At 34.9% G+C, this 16157-nt stretch overlaps 2 protein-coding genes across 2 annotated transcripts; one reads left to right on the top strand and one right to left on the bottom strand.

Moving 5' to 3' along the window:
• Window positions 1-6133: 6133 nt before the first annotated feature.
• LOC133729223 (DEAD-box ATP-dependent RNA helicase 1) lies at window positions 6134-10784 on the bottom strand. Its single transcript, XM_062156712.1, has 9 exons — window positions 10562-10784; window positions 10213-10447; window positions 9786-10040; window positions 9459-9613; window positions 8643-8820; window positions 8300-8481; window positions 7426-7630; window positions 6674-6779; window positions 6134-6558 (listed from the first exon to the last, which is right to left on the bottom strand). Exons 1-9 carry the CDS (start codon window positions 10711-10713, stop codon window positions 6485-6487), a joined length of 1542 nt encoding a protein of 513 aa, XP_062012696.1. The 5' UTR covers window positions 10714-10784; the 3' UTR covers window positions 6134-6484.
• A 1305-nt stretch (window positions 10785-12089) lies between these two features.
• On the top strand, window positions 12090-14367 carry LOC133729335 (uncharacterized). Its single transcript, XM_062156841.1, has 2 exons — window positions 12090-12296; window positions 13612-14367. Exons 1-2 carry the CDS (start codon window positions 12262-12264, stop codon window positions 14276-14278), a joined length of 702 nt encoding a protein of 233 aa, XP_062012825.1. The 5' UTR covers window positions 12090-12261; the 3' UTR covers window positions 14279-14367.
• The last annotated feature ends 1790 nt before the right edge of the window (window positions 14368-16157 follow it).

Here is a 16157-nt window from a genome sequence, read left to right as displayed (position 1 = left end):
ACAACTTCAGTTTTGTTTAATGTATATTGAAACACACACTTCAATTTTATTGAACATGCATGTCTTGCTCAAAACGAGTACCAATCCCTTCAAGTGTCTTATATTGCTACTTTGTTCTACATGCGATGCCTTTTGGAGTTCTGTACAGTGTAATTATATGGGACAAAACTGTTTCAGTGAGTTGGCATTTGCAGCCAATTGAGTTTTTGAATCCAACTTGCATCGCTTACTGATACATCGAAGTGATTCGGCTTTTACAATAATATATTTGAAAGTCTCGCGGAGGGTAACTCATGTGGACAAGAAAATCTTGATGATATTGTATTTGAGATATCACAATGTTGGAATAACATCTCCAATGAACAGTGATTGAAAGCTGTATCGATTATCGAATAAATCTCGCATGTAGCTAGAGTAGAACAAATTGTAGTACCTTGATTAGTTATATTGATGAATTTGCAGAAAAGAGCACGAGAAAGATTAAATAGTCCATACAAATTATATACTCGCTCGTACACAAATGACACATCATGCGTCTCTCGGCAAGCACTATATATCAAGCATATAAATTTCATAGGCTAAACATGAGGAAAATGATGGCGATAACGGCCACCATTGAATTCTCATGTAATTTATTAGTTTGTAGCTTATAACATGCACGAGTTTCAATTTCAAAATTGCATCCTTTTAACGTGATAACAAACTATAAGTACAAGTTGTGAAAATATTTACTGTTGTATCGAGTCTAAAATAAGATGTATCATTCAAAAACATTGACTATTATATCAAATTTAAAATAAGAACTTAGAGGAAATTAGAGATGATACTGTAATAGTAGGAACTAAAAGATGCGGTGAAGATAGTCAAGATACTATATGCATAAATAGAGTACGTGAATCGCTATCATTAAGCCTCTTAGAGCATGAAATTAATTAACTACATTCAGTTTGCAACATAATTTGTCATATGAAATAAAAATAATAAGCATGATGTTGTAAATATTATAAATATGTGACTATCCACGTAAATTCTCATCTTTTATGTCCTTAAAATGTAATCTCAACTCCTATATAAAAGGATCCATGAGAATGAATAATATATACTTTTACCTCCTCTTATATTCTGTGTCTGTATTCTATCTTCCTTATTCTCTAATTTATAACACATGACTTATTTCATTATGAAGGGATCAGATTATGCATGACTCTTAGTTTCAGTGATCACTATTTAGTAAAAATATACAATTTCAATTTCAGTGATCATATTTTGCTGAAGATGACCATTATCTGCTTTGATGTGTTGTATCATATTCTTACGAAGCAAATAAATTAAGGATTACTTTCTCAAATGATGAAGCAATTATCTCCTAGTTACAAGCTAGCTAGCTCTTTCTTTTTTCCTTATTTGCTCAAAAAATAGATCTATTTTTTAGAAGCTGGAAATTTGACTCACCCTCAATTATATGGAGCATATCTAACTGTTTTTAGTTTTTACATGCATCACGCTATAATTTGTACTTTGCGTCGCATGGAGTTTTGAGTCTAATTAACTTGAATAGTTTACTTGGAGCTATAGCATCCATGATATTATTAAACTAGTTTACATTATATAATGGTAGAAAAGGCTTCCAATAATAAGAGATCGCACAAAAGACTAACAATGTAATTGATGCCTACTTGAGTACGTAGTCATAAATATTAATATCTTAATTTCCTAAGTACAGTACTGGGAGTTACTGTAAGATGTCAAAAGCCTCTGTGCTTCCAGGAAGCACGTTGACAAGACTAATGATGAAGCAGCTGGTGAATCGGCTAGCTGACACATTTGATCTTGAACAAAATCGGCTTCAGGATCGAGATCTTCCTCCTCATATATTGTTTCTAAATGAGATATTTGATGAACTTGGACCCTTGAAACTGAAACTGCTGCAAGAAAGCGAGAGGGTGCTACTGCAGAGAATGGGGTTAATGAGGAAGCTGCTCTTTCAATACTAGTGCTCTTTGAGATTGGGAAAAGAGTAGCATTGGGTTGGACAATGATAATTGGGAGGGTTGCGAAAGATGTTTCAGTAGTATTCGCTGCCATTTTGATCTTGTTGTAATTAAGGAGCATCGGTCGACCTTGGATTCAGGATATGTAGGTATATATATATACACGATATTGATACAAATAGTCTAGAGATATACAGCAGGGAGAGGCTAGAAAAGGTAGTTGGTGATCAATTTGGTATGCTGTGGTCGATTTATATAGAGGTTTCTGAGGTTGTACGTCTTAACTGAAATAATTTTAGGTTATCTTATATTTCATTACAATAATGCCATTTGCTTAACAGTACTGATTAGTTTGACTATCCTCTAAAGCTAAACGATTGTACTAATGTTAAAGTCATTTTTCAGCTTGATTATTCTTGTACTTAATTATTGAACTATTTGTTAATGACTTGATGCAATATAAAATTTGAGAGAGAAAAATATGATTTAGCCAGTAGCAAATTCATAAGGTAATAATTATATATATTTTAGTGCCTGGAAAAATCGAGGCCAGCTTGGTTAGTGGTTAGGACCTATCATTAGTTTAAGTTTGATATACTCTCTAACTATAAGCTAACTAGCTCATAAGAATCAAAATTTTGTTCTAGTAACAAAATTGGCCAAGTTTTTCTCTAATAAGGTACGCAATTAATCTAGTATCATTTAATAAAGAGGGTAGGGCGAATTATCTCAACGAATGGAAGAGAAATATTAATCGACTTGGGTTAGTTGGAATTTGAATCCGCGTTGGTATAATGAATATGAAGTATGAACATATGTGATTTAACCATGAAGGAGATGGGCACATGAGTAGTACTTTATGAATTAATGGCACATCTTGGAGCTACTCCACTGGGTCTCTATCTGAATGAATTGGCTGCTAGGGCTTTTATCCAATTAGGTCTTGGCCATTCCTCAATTTGGGTAAGGCAGCATGAAAATGTGGAGTATCTTTTTTGTGCTGAATATATATATATATATATATATATATATATATGGCTGTCAAACAGATCGACTCGAAGACCAATTAAGCTTTACCATCTTCTTCAACTTTATTATGGCTTTTTGCTTTTATTGGTGCCCTAGCCTACTTGGCACGGCACTTACATACACTGAGCTGCGTGATGGGAATACAGTAATGGTCGACATCCAGACCGTGCAGGTTGCATTCAAAATGGATTAGATTTGCTCATGACAATGTATCGGTGACGATATATATGCAGTAGCCAATCAAGGAACTTTATCACAGTCCTGGAGATGGGTATGTAAGCATATTTTGAAAGAGAATGGGGCAATAGGACTGCCCTTGCATCATCCATTTGAATCTTAATATTCGTAAATCAAAATGCATACTAATTTAACTACATACTGGTTAGACTGTTAGCTACCCTAGTAATAATGGTAACAACTATTCCATAACACTAGATGTTTGAGTTATTCTTCCATTTTGGGAATGAAATCAATCATATGGGATCAAGGCTAAGGCTACTACAGCAAGCTTAAAATCTTGGCGATTTCAAATGAGTTACTGCTAGCATTAACCGCAGGATCAGATCATCAGCTACTAGTCGATCAACTATTTTCGCTCTATGGAGATGAGGATAGCTATGCTGAAGATACTCTATGAAAGCTTAAGTGAATCACTCTATAAGTCTACAGTCCTATATTAACGCCGGCTTGACCAGGTCATTATTTATTTGTTTTATCACTATATCTCTTACTTCATTTGGCAAAATGAGGTCAGTCGAGATGGAGGGCGAGTGGAAATAGCCTGAACAGGGCTTGAATGTCTGCTTCAGGAAAAGAAGGCAAAAGGCAGCCAGGAAATAATGGAGGGCGCGTGGCCCTTTATTAATTCACTGCTCTTTCTGGAAGTGCGACTGTTCAATGTTCATGCCTCGGATAAGAAGTAAAGCCTGCAGGCTGCAGGAAGAATGCATGTACAAAAAAATGTACGTACGTGTTTGAGTAAGATCCAAAACTCATTTATGGACCGACTCATTATTAAGACGATATTGGGACCAGATGCTCGAGCAGCCCATCAGCCATGCCAAGTGATTTGTATTCATGTGACAGCATCCATATCCATATTGAGCTATCAAACCCATATGTAACACACACACTTTCTACTTTCTAGCATGTGGATTGTAGGACCTTGTACGACGGTGAAAATTGATATGTTTATCTTTTTCTTTTTTCTCTATGCTAGCATTTGGATGAGAAATTTTCTACTATAAGGTGGCTAGTTCTTCACCTTCAGTTTCAAGCTCAAATCATCAGTGTTGTGATCGATTAATTCAGAAATGCTCACTTGCACTTTCTTATTAATTCATTTAGAAAAACTCTGATATTCCATGAAATGATATAGACCAACATACAAAACCCAAAAACTACCAAAATGATAGGAAGCATATCCTCCACCTTCTCTCCTCTCATTGTTAGTGATAAGTGGCTAGGATTTTTATTTTATTTTATTTTGGTCGAATGAGAGAACTAGATATAAGAGCCTTTTAAATCTATTACCTTCCTCTCTGCTATCTTCTTATTGTTCTTCTTTCATGATCTTTGATTAAAAATAAAAGCTAATTAATTATGAATATATAGTCAAATACTTCAGTTCGTGTTCTCTTTGTTTTCAATAAGGAAAATTGTCACAGACTCATCTATCAAATCGATCTTAATTGCGACTGCAAAGGCTGGTTAGTCCTTAAAGGATATGTGCACCTTCTACGAAACTTACCAATAATCAGTGTTACCTCAACAATACGGTACCTTAGCGAACCTAGATTGAGATATTTGCCAACCACTTCACCCTGAATGAATTTGAGCCAACCAAATGGAGGACCATAATTTCTTGGTAAAATGAAAGCTTCTCAATCGTCAAAAAAAGCCTTTTGTCAGCATCATTGTGTTCAAATCAATCATACGAAATTGAAACGTGGCACTGCAACTGACTACCATTTTAGCTAAGAAAAGTGCAATCTGAGAACCTTTCATTACCGACAAAAATGAAATCTGCAGAGATATCTGAATTTCCACCCGATCTTTGACACCTTACCAAACTAAGCCGTCTCATATGGAGGACTTGGAAACTTCAAGCCACCGCAATTAATATAAAAAGCAAGAGGACGGCACTAGCCGTTAAAATTTGGATTTGACAGTGCTGAATAAGACTAGTGGCTCTCTATAAGCCTAAGCAAGCATGAAGGGTTCATGCATTCCCTTATAAATTTCGTAGGGTGTGTTCATTCTCATCAGCAAGCAAACCTCTCACTTGCGTTTCATCTCTTTGCTCTACTGTTCATTCTAAAGCTCTCTCCTTTTCCTTCTCAATCTTCAAATCAATCTCGCTTGCGAGCGAAGAAAATGGCAAATGCACGACTAGCTAGGTTCATTACAGAAGCTGCACCACCACAGATTGTTAGTGTCATGAGGCGCAGAACTTCAAAGGTGTTGGATACAATCACTGAGGAGGACAGAGAATATGCTAGCCCTAATGATTCTCTCAATTCCTCACCGAAGGGTTCATCCGCGTTGCCCTCCTCCTCGCCATCAGCACCAAGTTTTGGTTCTGCTGCTGCTGCTGGTACTGATGCCAAGTACTTTCTGAAAGGAGTTCACAGGTCTTTGTCGATGTTCCGTTGTCACTGAGAGCCATTGAAGGCTGAGAAAATAAATACCGAAAGCGGCCTTGAAGGCGTTATTTTAAGACATAATTAAGTTGCAGCCGTATTTTTTAGGCATATTTTTATCCTCCTTGGGTTTTTTCGGTTCAACTATTGTGGTCATGGAGAATATGACCAAACCAGCTGAGCTGAGACTGTAAGGGAACCATTTCTACTAGACGAATGGGGGATTGTGAATGAGCAATTATATATGTTGTACAGAGTCTCTACTTTCTATTAGTCAGTAGTTCAAATGTTGAGCAATGCTTTGGCAAATCTTTAGTGTGCTATGTTATTCTGTCATATTATGTAGATCACAAGTAAGGATCCTACAACACAGCCTTCTTCTCCGAAACACCTCTTATAAACGAAACGGCCAAAAAATGAAAAATTCTAGTTAAGCCTTTAGTGTAGAGAAATATGATTGAACTATGTATGAAATTTAATGATCTTAAGCCATGCCAATACCTGCATTAACAACAGTTAAGAAAAGAGGATATTGATTGAACAACAATTCCAGGAAGTTTGCTTCTGGATCTTGAACAGGGATACAAATTGAGTATACATAAGGCAGGTCAAAAATTCAGTTTACGTTGTCTTGGTACTATTATCGCCCTGAACATTTAAGTTTATAAAACATCTCCTTATATAGTATTCTGCAGTCAACTTGCACCAAATAGGAATGTCACTTGCTTCTCATACACCACAGTAGTTCAAATGTTGAGCAATGCTTTCTATTAATCACTGGTCACTTTCTTTCGCAGATTGGACTTCTTTTCCTTTCACAACTCAAGAAAACTTGGAACCGACTTGTCTCTTCTTCGATGATTCCATTTCAACCGTCTCCTTCAGTTTCTCCTTTGCTGCACATTGAGAAGTAAAGAAATTAATTTAAGTGCTGGTTAAACATCTAAAGGCACCCACAGTCATCAATATGAAGGGGAAAAAAAAAATTCTATATATGAGATAAGAATCTACCAGATTCGTAGACACCGTGGAGCGGTTCAATGTAATTGGAAGGAACAGAGTACTTAGAGCAGAAGTTATTCTCAGCTTTGCGTAACATCTTGTAGAATCGTTGAACCTGGTACAATAAAATAAAATTAGAGTATCCGAACAGTTGAAGTAGGTATGTAAGGTTATTATCCAAACAGAATTCCTTTTCTTTCATCTTTTCATCTGTTCTTTCATTTCCCCATTTGTACTGTTCGCAAAGGTTTAAAAGCAGATAGAGCACCAATTTTAGGTATAAGAGTTGAATGATGATCAACACTTACATAACACTCAACCCAACCATAAACTTATGTTAGATATTGATCAAACAATTCAATATAAACGGTTGCAAAGTCAGCCAAACAAGCCCATATTGTGAGCAAATTATCTCTGTTGATAAAAAGAATACTTAAAGAAGCAAAAAAAAGGCTGACATTTTCATGGCCTATATCAGGGTAAACAAAATCAGCTTATACATTAAGCTCAACTGAAGATTAAATAAAGTCATCACAAACTTAAACAAAAGGTCTACTTTACACAAAACCTCATAGCGATACACTACTCATTTGTGTGACTCATCCAAGTTGCACGCTTGAAAACAAGGTAAAATAAAGGAAACACCAAATTCAATAAAGGAAAAGGAAAAATTGGTTATTATTAGTAACAATTTTTTTTTATCCCATTGAGCCTTGACTTGAAACATGTGTTGGTGTAGAGATTAACAAGACCAAGCATACCTCTTTTTCACGCAATAATGAATAGCAACAGCCAGTTTGGCCAGCTCTTGCTGTTCGTCCCGCACGGTGAACATAAGTCTTTATGTAGGCAGGCATATCATAGTTGATCACATTTCTCACCCCTTCAACATCCATTCCACGAGTCATTGCATCAGTTGAAACAAGTACTTGAATCTTTCCTTTCCGAAATGCCTCCAGTGTCTTGCTGTGATAAAATAATAATAATAATAATAATAATAATAATAATAATAATAATAATAATAATAATAATAATAATAATAATAATAATAATAATAAAATTGAAAAAAATCAAAAAATTTAAAAATTAATAATTAAAAAAACAATGTCACTTTTACTTTCTTGCTCACAGGTTATGAATACCCTGATTTGTTAGACACAGATAAGAAGTGTGTTTATAGGAACAAAACTTATATATACTGTTATGCTGAGTCATATGCTCAAACATAGTCTTGGGGACTTGCAATTATCAGTGAACCAAAGGAAAGTCACCCTGAGAGAGCCTAAAGTCTTAGGCAAAACCACCATGAAACACAAAACATTATATCAATAAAGCAAATGTCTTTACGCTAGCAACCTTTCTTTTGGATTGAACTTTTCAAGAACAGTGATTAGTCTCAAGTAAATCTATCATGGAAGCTCATATGACTTCAGGACCATAGCCTGCGACAAACAAAATGTGGGTTGAACTGACCATAACTTTTTCTTTTATAAAAATCTAAGGCATATGCACACCCACATTCCAGAATTCAGTTTATCAGATTCAAACCAATTTAATGTTTGCCCACATATCCCATTCTGTTATCATACAATAAGTAATGTTATCATACAATAAGTAAATAAACCAAAAATCTACCTTCGATGTCGTTGAACGCGTGAATACTCCTTTATCTTGAAAGGCAGTTCATCAAAAAAGTTCAGTAAGGTGCATAGACGATGAGTCGACTCCACTGATGATGTAAAAACGATGGACTTCTCGTCCCCTAAACTTTGCAGGAGCGCAACCAAATATAATGGTTTGTACTTTGCTTCACAGAACTGTACAGTACACACAAAAAGAATAAAAGGTTTCAAATCAGCAATAAGAGCAGCATGAATTGTGTTTGTGTTGCTTAGAATACTACTTTAGAATCCATTACATAAACAGAGCCACTCTCAAAAGAATTCAAGTGTTTGTCAATCTAGTCATGATGGCATACCACAGTGTAGGACTTCAATGTTTCTGGAAGCCGATAACGCATTTCTCCAGTTGTCAAGAACAAAGGATGATGCAGATCAAGTTGAGCTAGCTTGCTTGGATCCTGGGTCAAAGTGGCAGAAAGAACCATCTTCACAAGCCTGGGGTAAGGTGTACCTCTAAACCCCCTCTCAAGACCACTGTGACAAATTTGAGATAACATAAAAAAGAGCTCAAAACAAGAGTAAAGTTTCATTTTCTAAAGAACTCTAACAACCAAAAATTGTGAGACAGATAATCAAATAGTGGCTTTCTGTCATACTGAAGGTTATTAATTAAATATATATTATTATTTCCCTCAACAGCAAAGATCCCCTTGCAACCTTCAAGTCACAGTTTCAAGCCTTACTTCTCGCCCCAGTAGCAGTTTAAAGCTTTACTTCTACGCAAAGTTAAATAATAACTCTAACTGACAAATACAGAAATATGCATCAAGAATCCTAGGACGAACATGTTAAGAATTGGTAATAGTAAGTATTTGCCATATCACATGCTGATAAATTATTGCATAGAATGTACAAAAACCCTCAGGTATAACCATGTTTCTAATGTATAACCACAAATGTGCTACTTATAGATAACTTATAATATAAAAAGGTTGAGACATGTAATCCTATTTATTTCCAAAAAACAATGCAAGTCTAGTTCAAAATAGAGGAATGACATGCTCAATGCAGTGTAAGCACTATGAAACCATTTTCAACATAGACCACAGGACACAGCTACAGTTCTGTAACATAAACATATCCAAAGAGAGGTAAATGGACATAGAACTTACGATCTCCTTATGGTTCTGAAGGAACCAAATGCTGAAGGTAGAAAATTTTGAGCACGAGGAAATAAACTATCATCATCAAAGCGAGTTAATTGAAGCACAGTGGGTAGCCAATTCTGGTATGCCTCCCTGAGTAATCGATCTGTTTCATCAACAACCTATAAATCATCATATGCTTTGCCGTATAAGAATTATCAAAAAGTTGCTTCAATTGGACTCCCATCAAGACCATACATTTTCTAAAACCAATTAATATAGTTATATCTATAATTACTGGATTCCCAGTATCTGATGAAAAGTGCAGTAGCATAAGCATAATCTGCTACTTACAAGATAACAGAGATGCTCAAGCGTAAATCCCTCAGTGTTATTGATATGGTCCATTAGCCTTCCGGGGGTAGCCACCAATATGTCCACCGCACTACGTAATTGAGGCGCACGATCCTCTTGGTCGAAACAAACGCCAAACTCAAGCTTAGGCTTATCAATAAGTTCTGAAATCTCATTGGCAATCGAAGTTTGCCCAACTGCAAGACCAACTGACAAGCCCACTGCAGGAGCAATTGCAGAAAACACATCTTTCACCTGAATAGAACAACCAAACACAGACAATGCCACATGAAAATAACTCTCAGATACAAACAGGACACCGCAAAAGCTTAAACAAATTTCTTCTCAAATCTCACTGACTACAAATTCAAATTACAAACTTGGAATCGAAAGTGCTAGAAGAGTATCAATAAGAAGCGAAACAGACCTGCAAAGCTAAATCATGAGTTGGCAACACAACTAGAGCACGTAGGCATTTAACATTGCGAGTTGACAAAGCTTGCACAATTGGCAAAGCATAAGCCAGAGTTTTCCCACTTCCAGTAGGTGAATTAACACACAAGTCACGCTGAAACCCACCAGGCCCAATAGTCTCTTCCCAAACAGCAAGCTGAACTGGGTACAGGGATGAGATTTTCATCTTCTCCAAAGCCTCCTTCAACCTAAAACAACAGTAAAACCCCAAAATGGGGCGTTGTCATGAACACCCATTACTCAATGAAATTGAAAGTTCTGATCTTTTGGGTAAATTTGTGGCAGACAATTGGGTTTGTTACCTGGGGTCAAGGCGAGGCAGAAGAGAAAGGGGTTTTTCGTCCAAGGCGCTGACGTCAATTGGGGTTCGCATCCATGGCAGGACTGGTATGCTCTTTGGCTTTTCGTGTTCTTCTTTTGGTTTCCGAATTCGTTTACCGTCTTCTCTACCCATTTCTTAAGATTTGAAAATTTGTAAAACCCAGTTCAGGTTTCTTCGTTTTCTTTGCCCAGAACTAAAACCCTTTTCGATGTCTAGGGTTTTAGAAGCACGGATCTTTATTCGGGTTTGATATTTGACCCGGATAGGAGCCCCAGTTTATTGGAATGGATCAGATACACACGATCTAAAGGTTTGGATGACTTGTTTCATCCGGCCCACAATTCATTCTTTGTATCCAGCTACCAAATTTCAAACATTTTCTAATGGATGCTTCTATTTATATCTCCAATATTAGCATTTCGCCTCCCATTTTATCGCGTGATAGTTAAATAGAGCCAACTCATATACGAACAAGCACACAATGGAAAAAAAATACTTCACTTCAAACCCAGCATACAAACTAAAGAATTGCAAAATGAGTGCGGACAATACCCTTAAAAACTAGATGAATACCAAATACCTTTCTTAAGTTTAACTTGAGCAATCCTACTAGCTTTTCAACTTACAAATTTGTTCAGACTATTGTTCCCTAATATCATAATTTGGTAGCATACTGCATAATATTATTGGACTGCACTGATATCATAATTTGGTAATGCAGAACATATCTGCATTTTCACCGTTTAATTTTTTATTTATTTTCATGAGTAGATCATTTCTGCAAATTGTCAGCGAAATTTCTAATCGTTAAGATACCAAACTTATGGGACTTGGCTAATGTAGATCACAATCTCTTGGGAGAATGAGTGAGGCTAAGTTTATCTTTTTCTTCCTGGGTGGGCAATGACTGCGAGAGTGAATGGGTGACCATATGCCTTTAAAAAGTAATTCCCTAATAATCTTTAATTTATGCTTGGCTTTCGCTTTCACTTTCACTTTTGCTTTCTTAAGAAATAAAAGATCTAATGTAAAAGGAACCTAGAATCTATATGCATCTAATACTCTACACATTCTATAGAAAGATAAATATGTTTAGACAAAGATCAATTACCCAACATTATTAGCAAAATTATCAATCATATTGACTTAATATATATATATATCTTACCATCCGTCCAAGTTTTATATTGCCATTTGCCAACAAACATTTAATCAATAAAAAGATTTGGGTGTAAAGTGCATCTTATGTTAGACGATAGTTTAATATAAATGCAACGTGCCAAAATTTTATAATTGATAATTACGTCACTTGGGTGACGTCACAGTATCAGCGACAGTAACAGTAGACAATTTTTTTCCAGCTGCACTATGCCATTGAGTTCTGACCTGAACTATTAACAGCTGACATCATCCCCAATTATAGGCTTCTCGATCACTCTATTCCTCAATATATGTGTGTGTGTGTGTGTGATTATTTAATCCCATACTCCCATAGTGTATCCTTCTCTCCTCTTGTGCCCGCTCTCTGCTGAAGTTGTAATTAATTAGTACCAAGTTCAAGCGAATCGCTCAGTCCCAGCTTTGTCCGGTACTATATAAAACCTCAAACTTCTATCATCTGTATAAGAAGTTCCGAAGCCACCTTCTACTTAGTACTTGTATATAGGATTGTTTGAAGTTATGTCTGATCACCCAGTCAAGAGCGTTGTCGTAAGGTTAGTTTCTTCAATTCATGCATTTGTAATTTTTTATTATATGTGAACATATATAACTGTAACGAGTGGTACTGCGCGCGCGTATATATTAGGATAGGCTTAAGAAACCAGATTAGTGATTACTTACATGTTGTTTCATACTGGCCAACAAGATAATTCAATGGTTTTTGTTTCCCTATCTGAACAGTGGAAATGTTTTATGTGTTTTTTTTTTTGCCAGTTCACTCGATTGCAGCAATTTTTGCATTGATGGAGCTTACGATATTCTTAGTTTCATACCTAACTAAATTTTTTAAGATGTATTATTAAGTTATGTTTGAATAATATAGTATATCTATATCTCTACTACTATAAATGAAGGCCCTCTTTTAGTGTTAAAGGCTTCACCAAATTTTGAAGTGTCTATAATACCATTTCATAACATAATTATTAAATTAAGTCAATAAAATACTAGCATTTCTCCACACATGTTTTGCATGTGCAAGTTATTATTATTTTTTTCAGAAAATAAAAAAGAAAAGAGTTAGTTATTGCAGAGAAAAGAAAATGGGAGAGAGAAAAGTAGATTGTGGGTACTTTTTTTAATTTTTTTAATATAAAAACATTTTGTAAATGTCTTAATTATCTTTGTGATTTAATTAATTCTCAAAGTTTATTAATCTTCTAGGGTCAATTATGTCAAAATTTTAGATTTTGGCTAACAAAGCTTCTTATCTTAATAATAGTATAGATAAATAGATAAAAGTGTAAATTGAAATTAAAAATAGACAAACCACCACTATTCTATGTTATAAAAAAAAAAAAACTATTCCTTTTAGTCGACCATTTTCATTTAACACAATGTCACCCGCGACAAACGCGGGCATGTTGCTAGTTATTATTAAGAGAAGAGAGTTTGTCAGCCAAAACAGAAAATTTTTACCAAAATATTCCTCAAATATTAAAAAACATTTGAACTGAAATATTTGAGAAAGACAAAATTGTCAATTCACAGATAAAAGAAAAACAAAAGAAATTTAACAAAAAAAAATCAAAAATCAAAAATCAAAAACAAAATATGTGCAGCAATTTTCTCCACATTCTGTGGAATAACTTTCCACGTAATTATCCACACCCATAAGATGTGTTTGAAGTCTAGTATTTTTTTAAAAAAAATTGACTGAGGCACGGGACCAGTTCATCTCTCTTTTTGTTTTTTATTTAATGACTACCCAGTTGGTCTCTGAGTCCGTCCTCTATGTGTGTGTTTGTGTGGGGATATCTTTCAAATTTTCAATACATGCTATAATTTGTTTATCCTTTCCAATCTTCTCAGCGTTGCATCACAACCAGGATCCAGTTTCGACGGTACGGACAGGCAACGCTCAGATATTCGGACTCTAATTAAGAAATCATGGTCAACAGTTACAACTTCAATTAAGATTGCATTGTTAGCAGTTCTATATTCGCCTGCAATAATATTGGTAGCACTTAAAGATTCCCTTGCAGATATATGGGTACCATTGGGACGTCATGTTTGGGGGGCAATTATAGGTAAAATCGAGGTGAATCTCAGTATGCAACAACGGAGGGAACTACTAGTGACATTAGTTCCCCATATGGTTCTATGTTTGACCATGACATTTCTTCTGCCCATCAGTTTTCTGCGGAAACTGATATTAATAATGGGGAATTTTCCACCTATTACGCGGGAAAGGATACTACATACAATATCTTGTATTGCACTGTTAGTGGATCCTTTGTTCTTTTACATTCCATTCATCGATGAGAAAAGGAAGTGTATTGGAATGGACAAAGAGTTGAGGGCTGTAGTTCTTGCATTGCGATCACTTATAGATCTCGCTTTCGCACTCCATATTGATGCTCTGATCGACGTGAACGACGTGATCTCCTATGAGGAGATCACGTCTAGGGGTTTAAAGTGGTTATCTCAAGATATCATAATCAACGTCCTTCTTATTCTTCCCATCCAACAGGTATGAAGAAAGAAAACTTTGTGGTATAAAATTGTTGTAGCTAATTGCCTAATTTGCTATTTTTGAGTTACTTAATATGACAAGAATTTTCTGTAATTTCTTTTCCATCTTCCCCTAATATGAGTTGGCCCAAAAAGTGCCTAACATAATATGTTGGTAACTTGGTGTATGTCGGTGAGTACCTATAAACTGTTGCCTAATATTAAAATGACTGTCCAGGACATTTCTATAATATGTTGGTTTTTTATGTTTATTCAAATTAGACATGGTTGTTTATGTCAACTTAATTCGGTTCGTATATTTATCGTGTGATTTAGGGTTCGTATACTTAATTTGAATAAACATAAAAAACCAACATATTAAATTTTGGTATACTTATATAAAACCAGACCATTAAAAAACGTGTTCTTATCGAATGACTCAATATAAAACCAAACCAATATACTTCACACCAAATTCTTATAATATCATTTGTGTTATTTGCCACGTCAAACGAAATGCGTATAATCATTTGGGTATACGTAGTTATGTAGTAAACTAGGTAGTGGGCATTTTAAAAAAAAAAAAAATTAATGTTATTTTTTCATTTTCTTTAATACCCTTGTAGTACTAAAGTATATCTAAGTTAAAGGGGCCATATGAGAAGATTTTTAAAGATTGGGAAACAAAGACTCGATCTTCTGTAATTAAATGGAGAAAAAAAAATAGTAGTCTTTTACAGCAAAGTGTTCAGGTTTCATCAAAATATGTATTGCTCAAATCATCCTTTAGTTTAAAAAATAAAAATTCATAATGAAATCATCTAAACAATTATTTTAGTAAAATAAAAAATAAAAATATATAATTATAAAAAAATTTAAAAAGTGGGTGATAATTAAACAGTTATTTTATATATTTTTTTCAATGATGTCATCTGCACGTAATTAAAGTTTACTTGTTGACTCTGAGGCTCTAACCTGTTTCAATTTGTACAGGTCATAATACTAACTATATTTTTCAGAATGAATGGATCTGGATTTCTATATGAAACAGCAATTGGTGGCGTGTTTCTTGCTTTGCAATTTATTGCAAGGGGTTGCCAACTCTACCACTTCTGGAAGCCATTGGTTGGAAAATGGGCCACAAGTGCATTCTATTTCCTCATCTACATCTTGACTGGCCATGTAAGTTTATCTCTTCATTTCTTGACAAAAAAAGCTTTCTCTCTTTATTGGAAATGGGCCAAAAGAGCATTCTATTACCAATAACTCTGGTTTAGAAAAAAAAATCTGCACCGTGTTGACTAACAGTATGATAAATTGTTACGTTCATCATAACGTTGTAACTTGTAAGGCAGTGGGCATTTGGAAGAGGGCTTGTAGTTCACTCGTCCACTTTTTTTTCTTCTTATTATTTCTTTTTTTCCTTGTACTCACTTTCATCAAAATACCGCATTTTAATATCTCAGATCCTCACTTGACAATAACGGGCGGTATTCCAAGATCATAAAATAACTATTCATTAACTAGCAACAAACATTGTTTTTGGTGTATCTTGGGTAATTCACATGAAAAGGTTGGATTAAACGAATAAATATTTTTTTTTAAATGTAGATGGATTGTTACTGTGTGCAAATAATAACAACATTTTTCAGTAATTTTTTTCTTAACTGCAGTTCCTAGATGTCATCATCAGATTAATGATAATTTTTCTCTTATTTTCTTATGTTTATTGGTGGGAGAGTTTTCTCAAATCACTTAGTCAATTAACTTTCAGGTTTTCGGCGCATGTTGGTACTTGATGTCAATTCAACGAGAGATATCATGTTGGCATCAGACATGTAGAAATACTATGGGTTGTCTAGCCCTTAATTATTGCAAGGACACTAATTATTCGACAAATACCA

The sequence above is a fragment of the Rosa rugosa genome, chromosome 2, assembly GCF_958449725.1.
Source record: "Rosa rugosa chromosome 2, drRosRugo1.1, whole genome shotgun sequence".
NCBI classification, from domain to species: Eukaryota; Viridiplantae; Streptophyta; class Magnoliopsida; order Rosales; family Rosaceae; genus Rosa; species Rosa rugosa.
This window is presented reverse-complemented; position numbering and strand designations above follow the sequence as displayed.